General features: G+C 45.3%; 2 protein-coding genes across 2 annotated transcripts in view; both read left to right on the forward strand.

Annotated features, from left to right (window-relative positions):
• spata5 (spermatogenesis associated 5) overlaps positions 1-1526 on the forward strand; it is a 22353-nt gene extending 20827 nt beyond the window's left edge. The window contains exon 15 of the mRNA XM_029165999.3: positions 402-1526. Coding sequence (XP_029021832.1) covers positions 402-588 — 187 coding nt within the window. The 3' untranslated portion in view covers positions 589-1526. The remainder of the gene's footprint in view (positions 1-401) is intronic.
• Positions 1527-7297: 5771 nt separating this feature from the next.
• The window catches only part of LOC114864907 (ribosome biogenesis protein SPATA5-like), a 44190-nt gene continuing 24125 nt past the window's right edge, over positions 7298-27362 (forward strand). The window contains exon 1 of the mRNA XM_029165915.3: positions 7298-7734. Coding sequence (XP_029021748.1) covers positions 7663-7734 — 72 coding nt within the window. The 5' untranslated portion in view covers positions 7298-7662. The remainder of the gene's footprint in view (positions 7735-27362) is intronic.

Here is a 27362-nt window from a genome sequence, read left to right on the forward strand (position 1 = left end):
ATCTCTGTCCTGCTCCATCGCCCTAAACCTTCTTTTTATGTTCTCTCTCTCTCTCTCTCTCTCTCTCTCTCGCTCTCGCCCGTCATATCTCAGTGACAGAACTGCTTTGTGTTCCATTGCGGCCTTGTCTCTGCTAATGATGTGTGGCACTTCCGCTGGCCCTGTCAACAGCGGCTGCGTGTGTTGGATCGAGCGGCTGTCTGCTCTGCGCTGTGGAAAATGTCGGGCGCACTCGAGGTTGATGAGGATGAGGGTGATTGTTCATCTTCATCTACGACCACATTACACAAACACCTTTATTGACTGTGTGTGATCCCGCCGTTCCAGCTCGACCATCTGACCTCTGGTTCCCGTTTTCTGTCCCATCCACTCACCTGCTAACGTCTCGTCCCGTCCTTCAGCTCCTCCAGCTCCGGCGGCGTGGGCGACCGTGTGCTGGCTCAGCTCCTGACAGAGATGGACGGCATCGAGCAGCTCCGAGACGTCACCGTGCTGGCCGCCACCAACAGGCCCGACATGATCGATAAGGTAGACACACGCTGCCTCGCTGTCTTTATCTCCGCTTCCTCCTCTTTGGTGTGTGATTGATAAGGTGGTTGAGATGTTTGGTGTGTGTGTGTTTGGTCTCCTCCTCCTCTGTTTCACATGATTGAAGATTAAAGGTCTGTTATGCTCGTCTCTCTCCCGTCTGTGTGGAGGTGGTTGCTTTGGTGAAGTTGAACCTATACAGAGTTTTACGCCTTTGTTGTGCTTTTAGGTGCATTTGAATTGTAGAGCATCATCAGATTTGTAGTATAAACTTTGCTGGAAGCTCAACCAACTTCATGTTTCTTGTCTTCGCTGCCTCCGTCCTGGCTCCGTGTTCTATTTTTCTACCCTTTTATCTCTTCCTCTTTCCATCCACTAGAGCTGTGTTTGGTCTTATCCACCCCATCAGCGCCCTAATGAAATTTCCTGAGTGCTGATCAAAGATGGAGTCTGTGTCTTGTCAGAAAGGGCACAGGACAGGGAAATGTCGCAGCCCCCGTTCAGCTTCTGCTCAGACGACCGTCTCTCTGTCTCCCTTCTTCTGAGCAGCGTAAAATAATTCACATGCATTAACATCACAAACTAACCACTGATGAACGGCACAATGATCATGTATCTTAACACAAGCGCACAGAACACATCTGTTGTTGTTGAATATGAGCTACTGACTGTTTGGTTCCATCAGTATTTGAGGATCTGTCATGGAGAAATTCTCCACATAGAACTCTAGCACTCGGCCCCCACCCATTTCTAGGCCGCCTGTGGAGATTTGATCCATTGCTGCGGTGGGGGAGTGACAGCAACTTCTTCCACCTATGCAACTGGTTGCCATCTCATTTCAAACCCCATTAGTGGAAGAAAGGCTAAGGAGCAGTGTGAGGGTGGCTCTGCATGCTTGTGTATCTGAGAGCAGAGGGAAGGATGCACAGTAAGTGGGGGGTCAAGCCCCCGAGCAGACAGATGGGGAAACCCCAGGCGTCCGTCCACAAGTTGGTCTCCCTCTCAGGAAGTGGTCTCATGGGCAGCTGAGAAATCAGATTACCTCCTGCTGCCCACTTCCCCTAGTGTGTGTGTGTGTGTGTGTGTGTGTGTGTGTGTGTGTGTGTGTGTGTGTGTGTGTGTGTGTGTGTGTGTGTGTGTGTGTGTGTGTGTGTGTGTGTGTGTGTGTGTGTGTGTGTGTGTGTGTGTGTGTGTGTGTGTGTGTGTTTGGCTGGTTCAAGTAATTTGAATGAGGAATCTTTGAAGCTGCCAAATGCAGAGGCACCAACTCTTGCTCCCCCGCTCAGTCTTCACACCCGCCAGCCTCTTCATCAACACCGACGCTGTCAAATAGCACCGGAGATGAGCAGGCATTTCCATACCAATAGCAGGATATGATAGGACAAATGAAGATTAATGGGAGGCTCGGGTGTCAATGAAGTCATTGTGGGGCCATCAGTGGAACAGGGGAGGCTCCTGGAGGCCTCGACAGTTTGATGGACAGAGGGAGAGGGAGCGAGGGGAGAAAGTGGTGTTTGCTTTAGTTTGACAGGAGCAGGCCTGCTGTCCATCTTCCATCTTCCATCTGCTGCTGCAGGACAGCCTGGGCTTCCTGTTCTCAGCAGGATGCTCCTCTAAGTCACAAAGATGACGAGTTGAGGAAATAAAGCGTGTACTCAGGTCATAGAGAGGGACACATTTGTATTATTGGATCTGTGTCAGATGATAATATTTAGTTTAGTAGCTAAGCTGATGTGTGTTTGGTTCATGATATCACAACCTTTTGCTCCTGTGTCCTTGTTTTACATCTGTAACTGACATAATGACTTGGGGGCTAATGAACATTATCGTGTCTTCTATATTTAGTGGGCTTGCGATCCCTTTTCTACGCCACTCACCCCTGACCTGCTGTGACCAGGCTCTGGTGATTGATTAGCGCCACCAGGAGTATTTATCCAGCCGCTTCGGTGGGAAGAGCCCCCTGTCACTCTGTTTGTGGAGCAGCTGTCCATCGAGCTGCCCAGAAACGCACTCATTCATTTCAACACCAGGCCCCTCTCAGCACTTACAGTGTGTCTGAAAACCACGTGTTGATGTCTGAGGCTCATTCCTCAGGAAGGATAGCGCTGCTTTGCTCCTTATTGTCTGATTGACCTGTTTGTTCAGAGTAACGTGGCCTTAGTATTATTATTTACATAACGACATTTTTAGTTTAGAACTTCCACCGCTGCTGTTGGAGTCACAGCTCCTCATGCGCGATATCGTACTGCCCCATAATAAACGGACACTTCCTTCCTGAATAAACTGTGTAAAATCATCTAGGCTTTATTTATTTTTAATCGGACAAAGTTAAAATCACACAACTGTGACACCAGTCGGAGTTTAGGCGGTGTCTGTCATCTTCCTCTAATAAAAACATCCAAGTATTTATTTTATCTTCACAAATATATGGCAGAATACTGTTTGTTTCTCATTTGTTTGCATTATTATTTTAGGACTATTTTGTATAAAACATAAAACAATTCTCGGGGTTTGCTGTGACCACAGTGTTAACCAGCAGATCTGTCTCCTCCTCAGAATCAGCACATGGAGCTGTAATGTGACTTCTGAACAGGAGATGGTGCCAAACCTGAAATGGATCAGTTCCTTTGACATTTATCTTCAGCACTGATCACTTGTAGGAATGAACCTTTTTGACAGAATCATTACAAGTTCTTCGATGACATGTGATGGTGTTGCTCAGTTGGAAAAGTAGGTGCAGAGAAGAAATCTCAGCAGTCAGAGGTTCTTTTAAAATAGAGATACTGTAAAATATAAATAGACTGATGATCTGACTCATGTCTGAAAGAAAGAAAGGGCTCATGATATGTTTAGCAACATAGCAGCTCCATGTGTTTTCTCTCTCTAAGTTTAGCAGTAATTTGCTCGTGCTGTATTTTTGTCCCTCGCGGACTTTCAGCTCTGCAGCATAATGTATAAGACCAAAACACAAGGATCAAGCATGAAGCCTTGTGGGATGTTTTATGAGCCTTCGTGGTCTCGCGGTCTTGTGTCCTAACATTCTTCCAGTAACACAAGCTAGAGTTGTAATTGTGCAACAATTGACTGTTTCATGGTCGTCCCCAGCACATTTTAATTTCACATGTGACTGCAGTGCAGCTGACCCGCTGTCCCTCAGTCCTCGTGCAGCCTACCGGGCTTCCACGGCAGCAAATACCTGAGATAAGAGCAGCTGCAACATCTGCCAGCGTTTTCCTTGCTATTCTGGACGTTGCTAATTGTAATCGCTGTCGAATTCCAGCAGACTGTAATTAGTGGGTCACTTGGTAAATATTCAGGCTGTAGCTGAGAGCAGCTTTGATTGTTTTTCTTCTGGTATTTCGTTTGCATTCACAGCTCACACTGCTGCCTGTGTGTGTGTGTGTGTGTGGGTGTGTGTGTGTGTGTGTGTGTGTGTGTGTGTGTGTGTGTGTGCGTGTGTGTGCGTGTGTGTGTGCGTGTGTGCGTGCGTGTCTTGGTGTCCCAGATCCTAATCAGTTGCATTGTTGCAAATGATTTATGCTTTCATTATCACCTTTCTATTAAACCAGAGTGGTGGCGTTGACTTCATCGTGGCTACTGAGGGAAAAAGTGAGAAATGTGTTCAACATGTTAATTTGCGATAACAGAAGATTAAAGTGAGCTTAGGCTGTGATTAGAACCTATTGCCATGTGGTGTGGTAATGTTCTTTTGTTTCATTCATCCTCTCATTTATTGTTTAAATTTGGTCAATCTTGCTTGTTTCCTTTTCTACGTTGCTAAGTTGTGTTGTGCTTATTGACAATGTTGCGAAATGCCTCATTACAGAAGCTGAAATTGAGAAATGCTCGTCCACATTTTTCTTGGATAAATTATTAAAACGATCGATGAGTCTAGCTTTCATTTCAGTGTTTATTCTTGGCCTTGGAAACCTCTGATGATATCACAGCAGCTCCAGCAGAAGGATGAAATGTCTCACATGAGAGCCTCTAATGTGCAGCTTCGCTTGCGTGTGTGTTGGCTCTTAATTCCTTCTTCTCTTTACATTGTGACTTAAATGAAGAAATGCTCCTATGAACACTCGACTTCTCAGCCTTTGTCTTGTGGCCTCACACGAGGACATCGCAGGATCCTCGGTTTCGCTCTGTGAATGCCTTTTGTTTTGCTTCTTTATTTCTGAGAACCCTCCTCATGAGCCCTGCCTCACCTGAACAGGAAACAGCCCTCAGCTAAAAGAGCAGCTCTAAGCCAGCCAGTCAAAACAGGCCATATTTTATTATGTGTTCGACTTGACATTATCATCTACAAGCTAGAATCGCTGTTTGTGTCGCATTAAAGGATTAGAGCTTATTCATTGTTCTCTTCCTGAACAGGCCGTCCTGCATAAGCGGAGCCCGAGCATTAACCATGAGGTTACAGACGTTTATTGGCTCAAATGCTGCTCTCTTCTCCTAAAATTTACTATTTTAATAAAATTGTTGTCATCCAAGGCCCATGTCTGAAATAAGTCCAAGTATTTATCACCAGCTGTGAGCACTGTTCTTTCACTGTCCCATTTTAAGAGTATTCAAAGTATTTCCTGCCCCGATTATGTTTCTAAGATGCAGTAATGAGAAGGCAGCAGTGAGGCTTTTGGCTTGTGGATTAGTGAAGCTACAGTAGCAAAAAAAACAAAACGTGTGTGTTTGTGTCTAATGGGATCCCACCTGGGGATGGTGTGTGTGTGTGTGTGTGTGTGTGTGTGTGTGTGTGTGTGTGTGTGTGTGTGTGTGTGTGTGGGTGTGGTGTGTGTGTGTGTGTGTGTGTATCCCCAGGCAAGTATCAAACTTCAAGGGCTATATTAGTATCTTCTTACAGGACGGGCAAATAAAAAAGGCTAGAGTCCCAGTAAATGCACAGACTAACTAACCATCCTCAGAACATCTGACCCGGTGGACGAGGCTTCTGGTGGGAGCGTTTAGCAAATAAGAAACAGCAGATGAGTGGAGCTGTGCTGTAGAGAATCAAAGTGTTGGCCTTAATAAGTCAGAACACACTCCTCGTCTCTTACTCCTCTGTTCTGGCGCTGGAGAGGGAAGAAGACAGGAGGACGGCGAAGGGAGGTGTGTGTGTGTGTGTGGTGTGTGTGTGTGTGTGTGTGTGTGTGTGTGTGTGGTGTGTGGTTGTGTGTGTGGTGTGTGTGTGGGTGTGTGTGTGTGTGTGTGTGTGTGGTGAGAGAGAGCAGAGAATGAGGGAGGGATAGGTAGGAAATGAGGGCTCTTTGTGCTCTGCTACCTGGCAGACATCTCCAGCATGTGTCGTCTTGCCTCTTGGCAAGCCGAGACCACCGGCGCCCTTGGAATGCTCTCACTTCAGGAAATCTCGTTTATTCTCATAAATGCTACCAACTCTCTGCACTGCTGCTGTGGTTTATTTTCCTTTTTTTTAACCTAAGCGTTTTCATTGTCTCTATCATCTGGACCAAAGAGCCTCGTGCTCCTCGGACCGAGGTGGCTTTTCTTTTAACATAAGTGGAGTGTAGAAGTAGCAGGAGCCCTGTCCTAAATCCAGTACTCGCTGAGGTCAAGCTCATTTGATGTTTTATACTTCGACTGCATCAATTAGCGTCCCATCGAGCTGCCGAAAACGCACTCATTCATTTCAACACCAGCCCCTCTCAGCCCTTACATGTCTAAAACCACTGTTTGATGTCTGAGGCTCATTCCTCAGGAAGGATAGCGCTGCTTTGCTCCTTATTGTCTGATTGACCTGTTTGTTCAGGTAACGTGGCCTTAGTATTATTATTTATTACATAACGACATTTTAGTTTGAACTTCCACCGCTCTGTTGGAGTCACAGCTCCTCATGCGCGATATCGTACTGCCCCATAATAAACGGACACTTCCTTCCTGAATAAACTGTGTAAAATCATCTAGGCTTTATTTATTTTTAATCGACAAAGTTAAAATCACACAACTGTGACACCAGTCGGAGTTTAGGCGGTGTCTGTCATCTTCCTCTAATAAAAACATCCAAGTATTTATTTTATCTTCACATATATGGCAGAATACTGTTTTGTTCTCATTTGTTTGCATTATTATTTTAGGACTATTTTGTATAAAACATAAAACAATTCTCGGGTTTGCTGTGACCACAGTGTTAACCAGCAGATCTGTCTCCTCCTCAGAATCAGCCATGGAGCTGTAATGTGACTTCTGAACAGGAGATGTGTCCAAACCTGAAATGGATCAGTTCCTTTGACATTTATCTTCAGCACTGATCACTTGTAGGAATGAACCTTTTTGACAGAATCAACAAGTTTTTTCGATACAATGTGATGGTGTGCTCAGTTGGAAAAGTAGGTGCAGAGGAATCTCAGCAGTCAGAGGTTCTTTTAAAATAAGATACTGTAAAATATAAATAGACTGATGATCTGACTCATGTCTGAAAGAAAGAAAGGGCTCTGATATGTTACACATAGCAGCTCCATGTGTTTCTCTCTCTCAAGTTTAGCAGTAATTTGCTCGTGCTGTATTTTTGTCCCTCGCGGACTTTCAGCTCTGCAGCTAATGTATAAGACCAAAACACAGGATCAAGCATGAAGCCTTGTGGGATGTTTTATGAGCCTTCGTGGTCTCGCGGTCTTGTGTCCTACATTCTTCAGTACACACAGCTAGAGTTGTAATTGTGCAACAATTGACTGTTTCATGGTCCGTCCCGCAGCACCTTTTACTTTTTATGTTCTCTCTCTCTCTCTCTCTCTCGCTCTCTCGCTCTCGCCCGTCATATCTCAGTGACAGAACTGCTTTGTGTTCCATTGCGGCCTTGTCTCTGCTAATGATGTGTGGCACTTCCGCTGGCCCTGTCAACAGCGGCTGCGTGTGTTGGATCGAGCGGCTGTCTGCTCTGCGCTGTGGAAAATGTCGGGCGCACTCGAGGTTGATGAGGATGAGGGTGATTGTTCATCTTCATCTACGACCACATTACACAAACACCTTTATTGACTGTGTGTGATCCCGCCGTTCCAGCTCGACCATCTGACCTCTGGTTCCCGTTTTCTGTCCCATCCACTCACCTGCTAACGTCTCGTCCCGTCCTTCAGCTCCTCCAGCTCCGGCGGCGTGGGCGACCGTGTGCTGGCTCAGCTCCTGACAGAGATGGACGGCATCGAGCAGCTCCGAGACGTCACCGTGCTGGCCGCCACCAACAGGCCCGACATGATCGATAAGGTAGACACACGCTGCCTCGCTGTTTTTATCTCCGCTTCCTCCTCTTTGGTGTGTGATTGATAAGGTGGTTGAGATGTTTGGTGTGTGTGTGTTTGGTCTCCTCCTCCTCTGTTTCACATGATTGAAGATTAAAGGTCTGTTATGCTCGTCTCTCTCCCGTCTGTGTGGAGGTGGTTGCTTTGGTGAAGTTGAACCTATACAGAGTTTTACGCCTTTGTTGTGCTTTTAGGTGCATTTGAATTGTAGAGCATCATCAGATTTGTAGTATAAACTTTGCTGGAAGCTCAACCAACTTCATGTTTCTTGTCTTCGCTGCCTCCGTCCTGGCTCCGTGTTCTATTTTTCTACCCTTTTATCTCTTCCTCTTTCCATCCACTAGAGCTGTGTTTGGTCTTATCCACCCCATCAGCGCCCTAATGAAATTTCCTGAGTGCTGATCAAAGATGGAGTCTGTGTCTTGTCAGAAAGGGCACAGGACAGGGAAATGTCGCAGCCCCCGTTCAGCTTCTGCTCAGACGACCGTCTCTCTGTCTCCCTTCTTCTGAGCAGCGTAAAATAATTCACATGCATTAACATCACAAACTAACCACTGATGAACGGCACAATGATCATGTATCTTAACACAAGCGCACAGAACACATCTGTTGTTGTTGAATATGAGCTACTGACTGTTTGGTTCCATCAGTATTTGAGGATCTGTCATGGAGAAATTCTCCACATAGAACTCTAGCACTCGGCCCCCACCCATTTCTAGGCCGCCTGTGGAGATTTGATCCATTGCTGCGGTGGGGGAGTGACAGCAACTTCTTCCACCTATGCAACTGGTTGCCATCTCATTTCAAACCCCATTAGTGGAAGAAAGGCTAAGGAGCAGTGTGAGGGTGGCTCTGCATGCTTGTGTATCTGAGAGCAGAGGGAAGGATGCACAGTAAGTGGGGGGTCAAGCCCCCGAGCAGACAGATGGGGAAACCCCAGGCGTCCGTCCACAAGTTGGTCTCCCTCTCAGGAAGTGGTCTCATGGGCAGCTGAGAAATCAGATTACCTCCTGCTGCCCACTTCCCCTAGTGTGTGTGTGTGTGTGTGTGTGTGTGTGTGTGTGTGTGTGTGTGTGTGTGTGTGTGTGTGTCTGTGTGTGTCTGTGTGTGTCTGTGTGTGTGTGTGTGTGTGTGTGTGTGTGTGTGTGTGTGTGTGTGTGTGTGTGTGTGTGTGTGTGTTTGGCTGGTTCAAGTAATTTGAATGAGGAATCTTTGAAGCTGCCAAATGCAGAGGCACCAACTCTTGCTCCCCCGCTCAGTCTTCACACCCGCCAGCCTCTTCATCAACACCGACGCTGTCAAATAGCACCGGAGATGAGCAGGCATTTCCATACCAATAGCAGGATATGATAGGACAAATGAAGATTAATGGGAGGCTCGGGTGTCAATGAAGTCATTGTGGGGCCATCAGTGGAACAGGGGAGGCTCCTGGAGGCCTCGACAGTTTGATGGACAGAGGGAGAGGGAGCGAGGGGAGAAAGTGGTGTTTGCTTTAGTTTGACAGGAGCAGGCCTGCTGTCCATCTTCCATCTGCTGCTGCAGGACAGCCTGGGCTTCCTGTTCTCAGCAGGATGCTCCTCTAAGTCACAAAGATGACGAGTTGAGGAAATAAAGCGTGTACTCAGGTCATAGAGAGGGACACATTTGTATTATTGGATCTGTGTCAGATGATAATATTTAGTTTAGTAGCTAAGCTGATGTGTGTTTGGTTCATGATATCACAACCTTTTGCTCCTGTGTCCTTGTTTTACATCTGTAACTGACATAATGACTTGGGGGCTAATGAACATTATCGTGTCTTCTATATTTAGTGGGCTTGCGATCCCTTTTCTACGCCACTCACCCCTGACCTGCTGTGACCAGGCTCTGGTGATTGATTAGCGCCACCAGGAGTATTTATCCAGCCGCTTCGGTGGGAAGAGCCCCCTGTCACTCTGTTTGTGGAGCAGCTGTCCATCGAGCTGCCCAGAAACGCACTCATTCATTTCAACACCAGGCCCCTCTCAGCACTTACAGTGTGTCTGAAAACCACGTGTTGATGTCTGAGGCTCATTCCTCAGGAAGGATAGCGCTGCTTTGCTCCTTATTGTCTGATTGACCTGTTTGTTCAGAGTAACGTGGCCTTAGTATTATTATTTATTACATAACGACATTTTTAGTTTAGAACTTCCACCGCTTCTGTTGGAGTCACAGCTCCTCATGCGCGATATCGTACTGCCCCATAATAAACGGACACTTCCTTCCTGAATAAACTGTGTAAAATCATCTAGGCTTTATTTATTTTTAATCGGACAAAGTTAAAATCACACAACTGTGACACCAGTCGGAGTTTAGGCGGTGTCTGTCATCTTCCTCTAATAAAAACATCCAAGTATTTATTTTATCTTCACAAATATATGGCAGAATACTGTTTGTTTCTCATTTGTTTGCATTATTATTTTAGGACTATTTTGTATAAAACATAAAACAATTCTCGGGGTTTGCTGTGACCACAGTGTTAACCAGCAGATCTGTCTCCTCCTCAGAATCAGCTCATGGAGCTGTAATGTGACTTCTGAACAGGAGATGGTGCCAAACCTGAAATGGATCAGTTCCTTTGACATTTATCTTCAGCACTGATCACTTGTAGGAATGAACCTTTTTGACAGAATCATTACAAGTTCTTCGATGACATGTGATGGTGTTGCTCAGTTGGAAAAGTAGGTGCAGAGAAGAAATCTCAGCAGTCAGAGGTTCTTTAAAATAGAGATACTGTAAAATATAAATAGACTGATGATCTGACTCATGTCTGAAAGAAAGAAAGGGCTCATGATATGTTTAGCCACATAGCAGCTCCATGTGTTTTCTCTCTCTAAGTTTAGCAGTAATTTGCTCGTGCTGTATTTTTGTCCCTCGCGGACTTTCAGCTCTGCAGCATAATGTATAAGACCAAAACACAAGGATCAAGCATGAAGCCTTGTGGGATGTTTTATGAGCCTTCGTGGTCTCGCGGTCTTGTGTCCTAACATTCTTCCAGTAACACAAGCTAGAGTTGTAATTGTGCAACAATTGACTGTTTCATGGTCGTCCCCAGCACATTTTAATTTCACATGTGACTGCAGTGCAGCTGACCCGCTGTCCCTCAGTCCTCGTGCAGCCTACCGGGCTTCCACGGCAGCAAATACCTGAGATAAGAGCAGCTGCAACATCTGCCAGCGTTTTCCTTGCTATTCTGGACGTTGCTAATTGTAATCGCTGTCGAATTCCAGCAGACTGTAATTAGTGGGTCACTTGGTAAATATTCAGGCTGTAGCTGAGAGCAGCTTTGATTGTTTTTCTTCTGGTATTTCGTTTGCATTCACAGCTCACACTGCTGCCTGTGTGTGTGTGTGTGTGTGTGTGTGTGTGTGTGTGTGTGTGTGTGTGTGTGTGTGTGTGTGTGTGTGTGTGTGTGTGTGTGTGTGTGCGTGTGTGCGTGTGTGCGTGTGTGCGTGTGTGTGTGCGTGCGTGTGTTGGTGTCCCAGATCCTAATCAGTTGCATTGTTGCAAATGATTTATGCTTTCATTATCACCTTTCTATTAAACCAGAGTGGTGGCGTTGACTTCATCGTGGCTACTGAGGGAAAAAGTGAGAAATGTGTTCAACATGTTAATTTGCGATAACAGAAGATTAAAGTGAGCTTAGGCTGTGATTAGAACCTATTGCCATGTGGTGTGGTAATGTTCTTTTGTTTCATTCATCCTCTCATTTATTGTTTAAATTTGGTCAATCTTGCTTGTTTCCTTTTCTACGTTGCTAAGTTGTGTTGTGCTTATTGACAATGTTGCGAAATGCCTCCAGCAGAAGGATGAAATGTCTCACATGAGAGCCTCTAATGTGCAGCTTCGCTTGCGTGTGTGTTGGCTCTTAATTCCTTCTTCTCTTTACATTGTGACTTAAATGAAGAAATGCTCCTATGAACACTCGACTTCTCAGCCTTTGTCTTGTGGCCTCACACGAGGACATCGCAGGATCCTCGGTTTCGCTCTGTGAATGCCTTTTGTTTTGCTTCTTTATTTCTGAGAACCCTCCTCATGAGCCCTGCCTCACCTGAACAGGAAACAGCCCTCAGCTAAAAGAGCAGCTCTAAGCCAGCCAGTCAAAACAGGCCATATTTTATTATGTGTTCGACTTGACATTATCATCTACAAGCTAGAATCGCTGTTTGTGTCGCATTAAAGGATTAGAGCTTATTCATTGTTCTCTTCCTGAACAGGCCGTCCTGCATAAGCGGAGCCCGAGCATTAACCATGAGGTTACAGACGTTTATTGGCTCAAATGCTGCTCTCTTCTCCTAAAATTTACTATTTTAATAAAATTGTTGTCATCCAAGGCCCATGTCTGAAATAAGTCCAAGTATTTATCACCAGCTGTGAGCACTGTTCTTTCACTGTCCCATTTTAAGAGTATTCAAAGTATTTCCTGCCCCGATTATGTTTCTAAGATGCAGTAATGAGAAGGCAGCAGTGAGGCTTTTGGCTTGTGGATTAGTGAAGCTACAGTAGCAAAAGAAAACAAAACGTGTGTGTTTGTGTCTAATGGGATCCCACCTGGGGATGGTGTGTGTGTGTGTGTGTGTGTGTGTGTGTGTGTGTGTGTGTGTGTGTGTGTGTGTGTGTGTGTGTGTGTGTGTGTGTGTGTGTGTGTGTGTGTGTGTGTGTGTGTATCCCCAGGCAAGTATCAAACTTCAAGGGCTATATTAGTATCTTCTTACAGGACGGGCAAATAAAAAAAGGCTAGAGTCCCAGTAAATGCACAGACTAACTAACCATCCTCAGAACATCTGACCCGGTGGACGAGGCTTCTGGTGGGAGCGTTTAGCAAATAAGAAACAGCAGATGAGTGGAGCTGTGCTGTAGAGAATCAAAGTGTTGGCCTTAATAAGTCAGAACACACTCCTCGTCTCTTACTCCTCTGTTCTGGCGCTGGAGAGGGAAGAAGACAGGAGGACGGCGAAGGGAGGTGTGTGTGTGTGTGTGTGTGTGTGTGTGTGTGTGTGTGTGTGTGTGTGTGTGTGTGTGTGTGTGTGTGTGTGTGTGTGTGTGTGTGTGTGTGTGTGTGTGTGTGTGTGTGTGTGTGTGTGTGTGTGTGTGTGTGTGTGTGTGTGTGTGTGTGTGAGAGAGCAGAGAATGAGGGAGGGATAGGTAGGAAATGAGGGCTCTTTGTGCTCTGCTACCTGGCAGACATCTCCAGCATGTGTCGTCTTGCCTCTTGGCAAGCCGAGACCACCGGCGCCCTTGGAATGCTCTCACTTCAGGAAATCTCGTTTATTCTCATAAATGCTACCAACTCTCTGCACTGCTGCTGTGGTTTATTTTCCTTTTTTTTTTAACCTAAGCGTTTTCATTGTCTCTATCATCTGGACCAAAGAGCCTCGTGCTCCTCGGACCGAGGTGGCTTTTCTTTTAACATAAGTGGAGTGTAGAAGTAGCAGGAGCCCTGTCCTAAATCCAGTACTCGCTGAGGTCAAGCTCATTTGATGTTTTATACTTCGACTGCATCAATTAAATAAATTGGTGAATAAACGTGGCAGCAGAGGCGACAACAGCCAGGTCTCGCTGCAGTCTGTGTAACAGCCAGGGAGAAAGTAGGCATCACTCACCAGCATCAGGGTACACGCAGACCCACATACAACAGAGGCTGGTAGGGGAGCAACTGTTGGGGGGGTGGAACAAATAATGCTCCCTTTGTATGTTCTAAATATCCCCTGCCGAAGCCCCCCTGAGCCCAGCGCTCTGCTTTGTGGATCCCAACATCACATTAAGAGCTGCTTACAAGTGGATAAGGTGTAAGTTTTGGGGGGATTTGAAATAGGAGTTTGTGGGGGGGGGCAGTTAATGTTGTAGAGGGAGCTACAGTGCCTCTCCCTTTTTACTGTGATTAAAAGCAGGTTTGTGTTGCATTATTCCAACAAGGTCCAGTGCCATGTTTGGAGCCTGGCGAAACAAATGGGCTATTATTTGCTGTAGTCATGTGGAAGGCACCGTGGACGGCCGGGGGGGAAACCGTATCCAAATGTATATCCTCCGCTGGCTTCAGTCGTCTTCATCAAGATTTAGGTTACCTATTGTAGCTGAATTTGAAATCGATTCCCCTCGGTCCTTCTGAGAGGACGGCTGCTCGGCTTGTGTTTCCTGTAGATACTGAAGCGACTGGTGGGATTCGAGCTGCCGTGATTATTGACTTTCGAGGCTTTGTCAGAAAATGTTTAGCCGCTGACTCTGGAAGCAGCAGGTGACCTGCAGGAGGGGCCTTAGACGTGAGATGACGTGAGATGACCAGATGTGGTTTCGCAGTGAGAATCTTTGACTAAATTGGATCCTGGAAACATCAACTCTTCACTGCCGCTCTTTGCGTCAGTCCTTCCTTCTGAGCAGCCTGTCTCACTTGAGCACAGAAAGTGTGTTGTAATAAATGGATGTATTGGAATTTGCAGACCTCCGATGGTCAGGTAGCCATCCTTCATGAAAGAGTTAGTAGCATGTCTCAGGTTGAGGCCCTACAGCCCCAGTGGCAAGGATTTGGCACATGCGTCGGAAAAAGGATGGCCGCTGAAAGTCACTTAATTCCCACTTTCACGGGCCACGCTTGATGAACGACCAGCAGCACAGAAGCTGTTTTTTGGCCTCAGGAGTGCACCTCTGTGCTCCTGGTTGCGACTGTGAAGGTGTTGGACCGACTCTTTTTCCCTCCTGCTTTTCATCTCTGTATGAAAATAAATAATGGCTGTCAAGAAGTTGCCATGGGGCGGGGATGCAGGGAGCTGAATGTGTCACACCCATCACATGTACCTCTCGTGTCAAAAGGCCACTGGGAGCTCCCATCCTAAATCCTGTTGCCTCAGAGGTGAAGGCATTTCAGAGGTGCCTCAACCTCAGAACTCTCTTTCATGTCCTCCTGGCAGCGGCAGGGGGAGATCGGAGGGTTGGGACACGGGGATGCTGCAGTCCTCCTCCTCTGAGCTCCACCGATCAGAGTGCCTCAGGGAGTCGTGGCCGAGCCCTCCCCTCTGCTGTTGCACCTCCACTGATCCCTTTTGCTCTAAGCCTTCCTCGCCGCTGCCGCCCTCCTTCCCTCGCTGGGCCTCTGAGTTGGACTGCTTTTCCGTTGGCTTTCCCCTCTTCCTTCCTTCCTCAGTCCCTCCACTAATAGCTCCCTTGTTCCTGACTAGTCAGGGCTGCCAGTTGAGCGGTCATTCGTGGAAGATTCATTCGCGACACAGTAATTGTAAACAGAGAGAGGGACGTTTGATCATTAAACCTACTGGTCACAGAAAGTAAAATGGAGGAATCCAGCTCGGTTTCTTCTTTACTGGATTTCCTCCCTCTGTCATCTCCATCATCTTCTCTCGTTCTCTGCCTGTCTAATTATTCTGTCCCTTATGGATGATATGTGTCTCGAATGCCTGACAACAACCTAGTCACAAGCTTGATTTGCTGTTTTGCTTTTCAGAAATGCAGTCACATGTTTGTTGCATTGGCAGCTTTTCCAGCTCCAGGGAGACACGTGCACAGAATCGCACAATTAGGCATTTACCTAGTCCAACAATGAAACAAAAGGACCCCTTGACACTGATGCCTTAAGCCCTAAACATGCAAATATTTTAGCTTAACTCGGTCTCCAGACTGATGCCATTTATTTTTTACTATTGCTATTATTCACGCTAAAAATAACTTTTCAGACATGACGTGCATCAAAACTACAGTATTGGCTGCAGAATTCTACACTGCACCTACAGTTAAATGTCCAAATGCTCCAATACAAGTAAAGTCATCATCATAACCTGCACGACAAGCAAACGTATTCTAGTGATTTCTTCAACTCAGCGTACTGGTCCAACACTGGCCACTTTCCATTAAGGCCTGTCTCCTTTCAGTTGTGTGGAGAATGTGATCTTCTCTCCAGGAGAGAGTTTTTTTTAAGTTGCCCCAGTAACAAGGAAATGCGTTTGTTGGCTGGTGGAAACGGTCAACATGAGAGACGATGACACAGTGAGAGTGTGTGTGCAGTGCCAAGCAACCAGACCTGCCCCTGACCTTCAACGACTGCTCCCCAAAGCATCAGCACCGGTCGGTTGCTGTTTTTCTCTGCTGGTCCAGCGTAGGAATCAGGTTTTATGTTCAAGCTGGTTTGGTTCTCAATTCTTTTTTTTACTTGTGCCCCCAAGAAAATGGAACAATAGTAGTTCAGCAAAATGATATGCTAGTAGGAACAAGCTAGAAAATCCATGCACCTCAGCTTCTCTGCTTCAGCAGCTTCAAGTTACTTTGCCTTGTTTTTATTTATGTATTAACCATTGTTTAACCAGATAAAATCCATTGAGATCAAGATTTCTTTTGCAACAGTGACCTGGCCACAGGCAACAGCACACGTCCTAAATTAAATACAGTCTTAAGTATATGTTATATTTAAATGAACAGTAGTTCATTTCATAAATGAAATAGGCGGACAGACGTTTTGAGGGACGGTTGTTAGATTATTGCAGAGGCAAATCTGGACTTCTGTTTTATTCTTTGTTATTATTTCCCATGTTGTGTTGGAAGCATTTGCTGCATGTATTGGCTTGTGAATGTACAGGAGGTGATAAACGTCTAAACTAGAAGCCATTAATTAATCTGTTTAATGCTTTTCTTTCAACAAGGAGAATTCTTTTCTCCTTGTTGGATTCATTTTTCTCCCTGATCAGCAGAGTCGTTCCCCTTTTCTGATGCAAACAATGTAAGTAGGAGGTGATTCTCTGACCCCAGATAACTTCTCAGCACGGCTTATGTTGAAAATACAATACAATACTTTTATTTCCTTAAAGAATGTGAAACACAATGATGACTCTTCTGTGCACTGATTTGACTGCTCGTGTTCCTTCAGGCCTTGATTACGGTCTCCCTTTAGATAAACACAGCAAACTAAATGCAGCATGGCCAACTGGTCCAAACCCAAATTGAGGAACAGGGAAATGGAGAGTAACCAATTAGGAGCCGGAAGCCACTAATTAAAAGCTGCATGAACTACATATTGCATCAATTTACTTTGCAAAGGCCAAGGACATAATTTCAGCACTCACTCATGTGCCAGTGCACATTCCAAGACAGCTGCTTTCTGTGTTTGGAAGGTCCTCGTGCACAGAGTCAGCACTATCTGCTCGGCAGCAGCCTTCGTTGGTAGCTTGGAATGAGGAAAACAAAAAGCACAAACTGGGAGAAATCGAGAAGCCATTCATTAGACGCTTTGAAAAGGAGTGTGTTTGTGGAACTGTTTGCCCTCCCTAGATTAATTTCAGCGGGTAATACGTTCTGTGTGTAGTGAATCGGAGATTGCATTATGCTCAAGTGGTTTGGGTGGTTAACCAAGACGCTTGCTTTGGAGCGCTGCACCTGAGGAAAGCCACAGGGTAGCTCTGAACACTGGGTACAAAGACCCAGGTCTAAAGCCCTTCCACAGTGAAGGTGTTCATTTGGAGAGGGGTCCAGCGCACTTGTCTTCCTCACCCCTGCTGTGAAACGTGGACAGAAAATGGGCCGTGTTTCCAGAAACCTGTAGCAAAGTGAGCCAAGGTTCACAAAAGCTTTCAAATATTTCCCCACAGTGTTGCTGTGTGTTTGAAGCAACTCTGTTGACATTGTTTCTCACATCAAAGCCCTGAAAGACTTGTTATTTATGTTTCAGTGGAAAAAAGACAGTGTAGCCTAAAATCTCTTGTTCAGAGGTCCTTTCCTGTTTTATATAAAGCTCTTCTTGGTTCTATTTCTTGCTCATTGTGTGCAGGTCATTACCTAATGCCTCTTGGCAACTTTTCACCTCAAACTGTTGCATAAGTCCTTTACATGAACTCTAATGACAGCCAGTCGTTTATTGTGGGTATTTTTCAGTGCACAAACACGAAAACCCACCAACAGATAAACATTTTTTGCATGATCCCATCGTTCCACCAGGTGCGTGAGCAGTTTCCCTGTTCTACCACATCCTCCGGTGGTGGCTTCCTTCCCTGCAGTGGCTGCTGCAACTCCAAGGAGAATAAAGCCCCCCTCTCTACAGCAGCCCTTTTCTCAAATGATGGAGAGAGAGGCAAAAAGAGGAAGCAGCACAGACCTTGTCTCTTCTTTTCCATTCCACCTAATGGGTTTTCCACACGCTGACCTTCCCTCTGAAACTGGATTGTTTCCTGTACCCTGCACCTTGGATTACAGGAAATGTACAAAACAGGATAACGTACGACAACATATTTCTTGTGTCAGTTTTCGTCTTTTTGTAGCTTTTATTCTGTGGACAGGCCAAACATTCTCAATCCAGTGACATCAGCCGTCAAAGTGGCAGCGTTTCTTTACTGCAGTGGTATTTTCTATTTGGCGTTCCAGTTCAGTTCTAGATAAACATACAATAACTGAAATGCCTTTGAAACGGCAGATAACTGACAAAGATGCTTCACCTGAAAGACGAAGCCGACAGTAGTTAAGGTCGAACCCAAGCATGAGTAGGAACAAATGCGAAGGCAAACAGGTCGCGTGTTACCATTGTGCCCAAAGCTGCGAACTGTCCCTGTGTTGGATGTGATTTCGGTTAGTTCGGGTTAGTTCAGCCCTTGAGCCTCTTTTAATTAGTGGCTTCAAAGCCTCAGTATAAGTCTTACCGCAGTGTTTACTGTAGGGACATAGTTGATGGCTACAGACCAGTAGGTAGACACTACGCCCACATTTGACAGCTTCCTCCATGCAACTTCAGATATTATAGGGAAGCTTTGCATTCAGCTTCCCGGCATTACTCAGTGGCCACGTCAAGGTTGAGACAAAGCTTTTCCTGTTCCCATATTTATTGGCAATTGCTGGTCACTGCACCTGTTCCTATTTTTGGTGACACCATAAATGTGTTTCATCCATACTCACCCACACGCCGCTCTCCTTATTATGTTTGCGTTTCCAAGTGTTTTTCCTTTTCCATAATCAAGGGGGAATTATCTATCTTCCGGAAAAAAGAGGCAGCCCACTAATTTTAGATTGACTTCATTGAGCCTGGAGGCCAAAGGGATCAAACCCACATCCGTTGAAAGCCAGAGATGCTAATTCTAACCATAACATAGCTAACATATGTTTTGCTCTCCCTAAGCACTGATTTGAGACCCGCTAGAAGCAGAGCTCCAGGGCTGCTGCCGTCTCAGCTGTGCCCGCGAAAGGACCGTTCTCTTTTGTGGTATGTTTTGTGGGTATTGGCCCGCCATGTGTATATTTATAGAGGCCAGGTCATGACACATGTACATGGACTGCATGTTCTTTCCTCAGAACATGAGGCAGACACATCCCAGCATTCACAGTTTTTCCAACGGGCGGAGGTAGATGGTTTATTGAAGCATAATTCATTTTCAGAGTTAAATCGTAATTAGTTTGAAATAAATTTGTCAGTAAAAGTGTTTAAAGGTCTTGTGTAAATTCAGCGAGCCGACACGAGCAGAATTCTACTTTTCACATCATTCCACAAAAACCTTATACTGTGAAATTCATTATATATCAAATTTACTCAAACAAGTTCACCTCTAACTCTGACATAGTTATAATTATTCACGGACATCAGAAAATGATCCAAATGGGTCTTAGCCCTACATCTGCCTGGTGGGATAATGTGTCCAGACCTTATTTCTATGATTGTTTTTTAGGTTTTGCTTTCTTATGTCTTTGCTGTTTGTAAGCTGGGTTTTCTTACTTTTCACTGGTGTGGCGTGGTGTGGTGTTTTCTAATCAGTGACACAAGTGTTATAAATTGTACTAATTTACCAAGGTGTGTGCATCCTGTCCAGAACTAACGCACATGAAAGCCCTACACCCTAGGGGCCCATCAAACATTATTAGAGGTTTGTCACCACCTGCAAGACTAGAAATGACATGAAAACCGTAGCAAATGGTCGGATTCTGTCTTAGGCATCTTCAAAGCGAGTGTGGTAATGACAGCGTTGCTGGTGCTTGAGGCCTTGGGCTCTGCTGTGGAGATTCTTAACGGTGGCTAACTACCACACCAATTACTCACAAAGACGACCCTCGGAAGAGACACTTGATGCTGCTGCAGCAAGAACAATCCCAGCCTCCCCCACAACCACCCGCCTGCTCAGTGTAATAGCTCTGACCTAAACCCTCATCCACTGTTGAATGAAGCCCCGAGGTCATTCTCGGCTCCACATCAAGCTTTGTGTCGCCACTTTTCCTGTCAAGGCTTTGTTATTGTCATCTTTGGCTTGGGAATCTGACATTTTGCTATGTGTTTATTGGTGGAGGGGATTTGACAAATATAGTTTTCTGGGTCTCCCTACATTTTGTTTTCCTGGGAAAAATAGGAGGAAGTCATTGTATGTATCCTGTAAAGTTTGAACTCAGGCGCTCAGGGGAAGGCAGCAGTTCACAGATGGGAAATAGTTCTGTAAACGACACCTGAGTGTCCTAAAACCACAGGACTGTTAAACAGGCCTGATTACCTTAGCTGTGATTGAATTCCTATCAGAGTTTTTACATTTGTATTTGGAGTCGAGGCATGTAGCATCTACCACCCCATCACTTCATTAGTCCTAATTTCACTCAATGGTAGTCCATAAGGGAAGTCAACTAGTCTGCTTGTGACAAGCGTACCATCCATCATTCTGCAAGCATGCTGCCAAGAGCAAAGACTCCAATCCCGATGCTTGAGCTAGCAAGTCATGTCTGATTCCTTGAGTCCTCTTCTTTCCCCCCCGGCTTAGTCCCCATCTGGCCAGTGGTTCTGTGCTAAAGCTGGGAGATGCACTGGACCTAATTTCTACACACTAAAGCATTACCGTGTGTCCAGGACCCATACGACGCAAGATGGTCACCAGGTGTAACCCAGTCTTCAGTGTGTCAGCATCGTTAATCATGCCCCCTTCCCTTCTGTGTCGCTTTACATGCCTTTATGTTTCTTAGGGCTCACCCTACACACTCAGCCTTAGTGCCTGTTTCTCTGCCACTACTGTATTTTGGGGAGTCTGCATTTCCTGTGGGGTTTACGTATAGTTTGGTCTCAATTGGAAACAGACTGGCCAAAAAGCGCGCCATCTTAGTCGGTAGTCGGTTTGAGAAACTTGGATGGGTGACATGGAGGGGGATAACTTGAGGAGCCAGTCTGTGTTAGGCCCAGAGGACAGCGCTAACCCTCCTAACCTCCCTTTAGCCCCCAGCACACTGCTGCTTTTCAAAGGCAAATGTATCTTTCATCTATCTTTGCTAATGGTATTAACGCAGCTCATGCTTGTGAGCACAGCCGCCGCAGCTGCAAGGCCCCAAACGGCTTCAGAGCAGGAGTGCAAACAGGTTTTTACTTTAATTGTAGGTGCGGCGTGGAGCGATTCTGGAGTATCTATGCCTTTCAAACTCGTGCCAAATGTTTGCACTTTACAACCGTGATGATACAAGCTGAGTTTTCTTTTGATAAACAGGAAGTTGTGACTGCATGGTCAGATTGTAAAACCTGAGCATGTATATTTTGTGTAATGCAGAACATGAATGTGAGTCATCACAGTATCTGTGTTTGGGAGCTTTCTGTTCTTTTTGCACATCCTTTTTGTAAACTGTTGTCTGTGGTTCAGGTCAAGGTTGGATCTGTCGCTTCTTGCTAATATGGAAAGGCACATTGGACCAAACTTGGCAGCCATTACTGTCGAGACCCACTTTCATTAACACTGTGGCGGATGCACTCTTGATGCCCTTGCTGACGCAAAACGAAGCGAGCAGAAAAAGAACTCTTTCCTCTGAAAGGCACCAGAGGGACTATTTCTGTAGTTTTAAATTGTTAAAGCGGGGTTTGGGCCAGAGGAGGGGAAGGGGGTGGTGTTCATTTGTGAGCAGCAGACTCGTTCACGTGCCAGATCTGTAATGTGTTCCTCCAGGCTGGGAGCTGGCTGAACTCTAGGCCGTGGCGCTCCGGGAGAGGAAGTCCCAAGCCTGGGGAGTTTCAGACATCCTGTTTTGGAATGCCATTGGCCAGGATTGGGTTTGTTGCACGCCACCTGCAGACTTTAGGATCACATCTGCCAATAGAGCACAGACAGCTGAGCATCACAGACCTCCTGCAGTTTGGTTTATTATAATTCTAATTTATTGATGTTTAAATAACTGTTAGTTAAACTGTTGTCCCCATTTTATAAATGAGGTAATTTGCAACAGACATCTGCTATTGAGACTTGTTGTTTGATGTAAGGTAGTCTGGCACAAAGAAAGTGTCTGTGTGAAGTGTTTGTCCACTGACATCATTGTCATCACTGTACTAGCTTAGTGTTCACTCCTTGTTCCAGGAGCAGATAAAGAAGGACATTTGCTGCAGATAGTCCTCCTTTGTTGCTATGTTGGTGAACAGGGTTTGAATTGTGCGTGTCTCTAATAAACCCCCTCGACTTCTCTTCTTTTTCATTGATTGGCTGCTCTGTTTGTTCATTTCTGTGTCCAGCAGCCTCGCTGCATTTCAGCCCGCTCCATCCAAATGGCCTTAGTGAGACCCTTTTTCAGCCTGTACGATATCAGCAGGGTTGTCCGCACTAAGAAAGAGATGCATCCAAATTCAAAGTCAAATCACTCTTGAGTTAATGTAGAGTCTTAATCAGGGCAATGCTTCTGAAAGGTTTTAGGCTTTTGGAATAAATGGATTGCACTGTGGTCGGGTCACATATACTGTATGCTGATACAAGTACTGCTGGTGTCATGGGACCGTGGGATGCTCATGTGGCATCCCTTAACTGGCCTGAAAAATCCTAAATGCTGTGGGGGCTCAACTTCTAACCCCAGGAAAGCACCAATAGACCTTGTAGGCCAACTTCAAAGGGCTAGAACATCAAACGAAACCAGGCGCATAGATGGTCAGTTGGGATAAAAGTGTGCATGGACCCTCTCTATTTGTCAATCCAGTGACTTATATGCATTTTGTTCCTGTTAAAACCAATGTTTTCTTAGGGATATGGGGGTGGTGGTCATAATACAGGCCTGCATGCATCACAGTGAACAGTCAGCACTGTTAGCAGTCGTCACAGGCTGGAATAAGCTGCTACGCTGCTGTACAGGGAAGTGGTCATGCAGAATATGAAACGCTGGCTCTTAAATAAGTGTTTACACCCTTCATAAAGGGAAAAGATGAGATTAAAACATGTGTTCATCTGGTTTATTCCCTATCTTTTGCCTCTGTCTCTCTCTGAACAGCCCCCACCCTCTAACCCTGACGCTAGCTTGTCTGAGTGGCCTTTTGCCATGCATTCCTCTCTTCCCTGTTTGGCCTCTGTCTCAGGAAGTGGCCCAATTAGTGGATAAACACTAGGGAGGAGGGCCTGGGGATTTCGGGGGGTAGTAGGGGTGGTTGTTGGTGGGGGTACCAATTAGGACTCTGTGGGCTCCAGGATCAGGACCTGCAACTATACAGCAACTCCCACTGCCTGTACTTATGCCAGGACACTAGTAACAAAAGAACATGGGATGTGTGATGAGGGAGACGAGGTTAGAACCACAGGATGCGAGTGGAAGGCCAGCAGATAAATGGGTAGCACAAATTCCTGGGCAAGATGGTGAACAGCAGTAGAAGTTACCGTCCTCTTTACATGGCGACACATTCATGTGCTGATGCTCTAGATCAAGAGTCTTGATCACGAATGACAGGTTTTGATTTAAGATGTGCAAAGAATATTGTTGTTTAGTGAACATTTATTGCTTCTTTGTGCTGTTTGTTTGTGTACTCTCACTCAGCACTGTGCTTCTGCTCCATTAGATACAGACGCAGCATAGAATGTGTCCTCTGGCACAGTGTCAGTACCAGCCAGGCAAAAGCTTGTCACAGTCCTTCCAGATTCCAGAACTGGAGATGTGCTGTGTTTTTTTAATCACGCAAATGAAATAAATAAATACAAATCACAGTAATTGTCACAGCTCAGCTTCATGATTCCCTACAGTGCCTTTAACACATTACAAAATTGTCCATAAGCATTTGCTCATGATATGTCTTTGTGATGAAATGTGCCTTTCCATTTTGACCATTCCTTCATCGGTTGGATGTGCCTCAAGTGCTGTGGTGTACAAATCTGCGGTTTTAAAGTGTACGTTGATTGACTCGTTCAGAATGTCAACATTGTCGGACAGGAAATCTGCAATTAGCACCTTTAATTACACATGTTTATGATTAGCTTAGTTCTCCTTTAACCAGAGGTTTTCACCACTGAATCATACATGATTCCCTTAAAGACATAAGTGCAGTCATATGATTATTAATAGTCATCTTCAGATTGCAGTGAAATGTTAACTAAGCGTCAGGAAGCACCTTGACATACGATACTGCTGCTACCCTGAGGTATAAAGCGCTGATTCTGCCGAGCATATCTAAACTCACCTTCCGCAGCCACTAAACATTTTTGACTGAGTAAATCATTTGCTTGTAAAGGAAGCATGCGTTTGTCTTCTAGGCGCTGGTGCTGATGTCACCCTAAACCTCAACCATCCTTTGTCTTGGGGTTAATACTCTTTGTCTTTGATGACATAATTAGGCTTCCCTCAGGGGATTTAAATCACCCTTTACAGACAAAAATAGTGGCGTTGAAGATTTTTTGCATTCTTCTATTGTACTGACTTGTTTTATTGTGGCGACGTACTTTCCTTAGTGGATCATAAGTCTTCCAGAATCAGACAGTTCAGCTTAGGTGGCATAGCATCCAAATTAAATTGAAGCTTCTGTTGTGGGTCGTCTCTCCTTGAATAAACTCGTTCGATTGACTCAGCGGTGCTTTTTCCATATTACAGTTATTTCAACTGGCAAATATGTCCTCTGCATTCCACCCCTCTCAGTGGCAGCACACGCTGCTTCGCTTCTCTGAAACAGTCAGTTAACCAACGGTGCAATTACGGTCCCTATATGCCCAAACAGTTGGAACTCATGGTTGGATAAACAAATGTTACTTGATAGGTACAAATTATACATGCTAAATTATAAATGCATGAACCTCTTTCTGAATTTGGGAGGGAAACATCTGCAAAGCTGTGTTTCAATATGTTATTTTTTTTTTTTTGGGCTGTGTTTTGGTGCCGGCGTGTTTGAAAAAGCATTTGTATGGCGATAGCAGGACAGAGGTCGTATCAGGAGGCAGGCTTTACGTTTCTTTTTTCCCGTGGTTAGTGGCTCCACGTTCAGGAGTATTTGTGGAACAGAGCAGTAAACCATATGGTCATGTCAATGTGGATGAATTACAGTGAGCAGCCTGAGATGCAGGAGATAACTGGAAAAGCAGTTGGCTTGGTCGTCCGTACACAGCCCACATTTAACCAGACTTCTTTTTTTTTTGCTGCAATGACTAAAAGGTATTATGTTCTTTCATTCCGGGAGCTTCAAGTGACTCTGCTGCCAGTGAGAAGCCGAATTGCTTTCAGGAACTGCAGTGATTTGTTGGATGAAGGAATTTGAGGCACTTCTGGCACCTTTGGTTAAAATGAGAGGGAGAGATGGTTTGTTTGACGTGTTAGTGAAACTAAACAAGCCACAAGATATAAGACACTAAGCATTGTATTATCTAAATAGCAAGAGCACAAGACTGGAAACAAGATCTTCCAAATTACACATGGCAGTGTTTGGTGCATAAATAGTCATTTCCGCACAGAGACTGAAAAAGAAGAAAGCATGCCTCCCACTGAAAATGGGATTTCCAACTATTTATGGTACGCACCACTTTCCACCCTTGTCGTATCCCCACTGCTCTTTTTTTCTGTCACTTTCTTGATGGACATTTGAAGCCACCTGCAGCTGAACGTTGAACGTGAAGTCCAACAGACAAAAAGCTGCACTTATGACTGTGATGGCGCTGATAGTTGGAGCCACATCCAGACGCATTGTCGTCCCCTCGCTGAGAGATTTACAGGCCTGCAGTGCTGAAGTGGAGTAAGGCGAGGGCCTCCGGCACAGAGAGGCCGGTCGGGTCCCAGGTTTGGGGCTCCAAAAAGGCTGTAAGTTATAAATACTTGAAAGCGCAGTAAAGCTGTCACAGCGCTCCCGAAGCAAACGCAGTCACTTATGAAAAGCCGTGTATATAAATGCCACGGGCTCAGCCTCCAGCACTTTACACCTTTGCTCATTTGCCTGTTGTCAAAGTGGTGCTTCTCTTCCCTCATAAACAGGAAGTGAGGTGGGAGATGGAGCGTCTGGATAGCTGCAGCCTCCATGCTGCATATCATGTTTCCTGTTTGTGTGCTTTGCCTGTTGGTGGTGTCTGACTTCTGTTGATATCATAGCTCGGGAGGTTTCATGTGCTGAACTGCAATGACAAGTCTCACTAGTGTAAATAAATGGGAATGATGCATTAGTACTGGGGTTACAATTTTTATTGTGATAAAATAGTCAAGGTAATATATGAACAGAGCTTTTTATTCTATTCTGCATTATCGGCTGTTCTAGTAATGTCCGTCCTTCCTTTAACAGTTTCAGTGGAATGTACAAACAAATAAATGTCTACATGTTTAAGTAGTTTCAGGCTAAAGAGTTTCCCATATGAAAACAATAGCAGCCGCAGCAGCCAGATGAATGTCATAATGACTTATTGCTTAAAGGCTGAGTTATTACTATTTAGCAACAAGTCACACATTAGCTGCACCACCATTTATTTTAAAAACCAAATAGCAGATCATAAACGGATGCATATGGCCGAGCGCTTGATTAAGACTTGTTATTAAATCAAACCGTGTAAGTCCTGCGCATCAGCCTCTCATGTTTTATCACTGCAGTGACAGAAAGTAATAACAAGACGTGGCCTGAACCGATGTGTCGGCCAAATCCTAAAACCAAGAAGGCCCTTTGCTGATGAAAAAGCTAAACCACCAGGACCAAGATGCAACCGAGGTCTTCTGGTTCTCATTAGGTTATTTAATACAAAGCTTCTTGACCCTGTGAAGTGTGTGTTAAGCGACCAGGTCATGTGGAACACAGCCTAAACACAATGCAGTTTAGAAAATGTTCTGACTGTGGTTTGAGCTTATCATAGTCGTGGCAGTCATAATAAGAAATGTGGAAGCTTGGTCAGAATGGGGGAGCACTCCCTGAGTCTGAGAGACGTGATCAAAGCTTCTCGTTTCAGTATTTGATGTAGTTTTTAAGTCCTTGGCAACAAAACTTAAACTTTAGTTTAACTTTTTAGTAAAATGTTCCTGAAGCAAGATTTGTTAAAAAAAACAAAAAAACACAAACTGGTTCCTTTTTTTCTTATCGTTATGCGCACACATGACCATCTGCACTTTTATATAAATATATCTTGTATTGCAAAAAGAAGTGAGGTGTTACTGCTTGAGTGGAACATGTACATGCAGCTCCTGGGTTGAATAGCACTTCCTGGCGTGTGAAAGCCAAACCGGGGAGGGTGGGGAGGGATGAGGGGAGTAAGTAGTGGAGGGGGGTGCTACCTCCTCCTCCTCCTGCTCCTGCTCCTGCTGAAAGCCCTGTTTGCCATTCTTATGATCACCTTTCTGGGAAGGCGGGGGGTGAGCGAGTGTGTGGGGAGGCAGGGTGACAATGAGACGAAGAGGACCACATCCGTGTTTGCCAGGTGTTTCTTTTGTGATCCTCACCTTGCACTCAGGCAT

Source organism: Betta splendens, chromosome 10, assembly GCF_900634795.4.
Source record: "Betta splendens chromosome 10, fBetSpl5.4, whole genome shotgun sequence".
Classification (NCBI taxonomy): domain Eukaryota; kingdom Metazoa; phylum Chordata; class Actinopteri; order Anabantiformes; family Osphronemidae; genus Betta; species Betta splendens.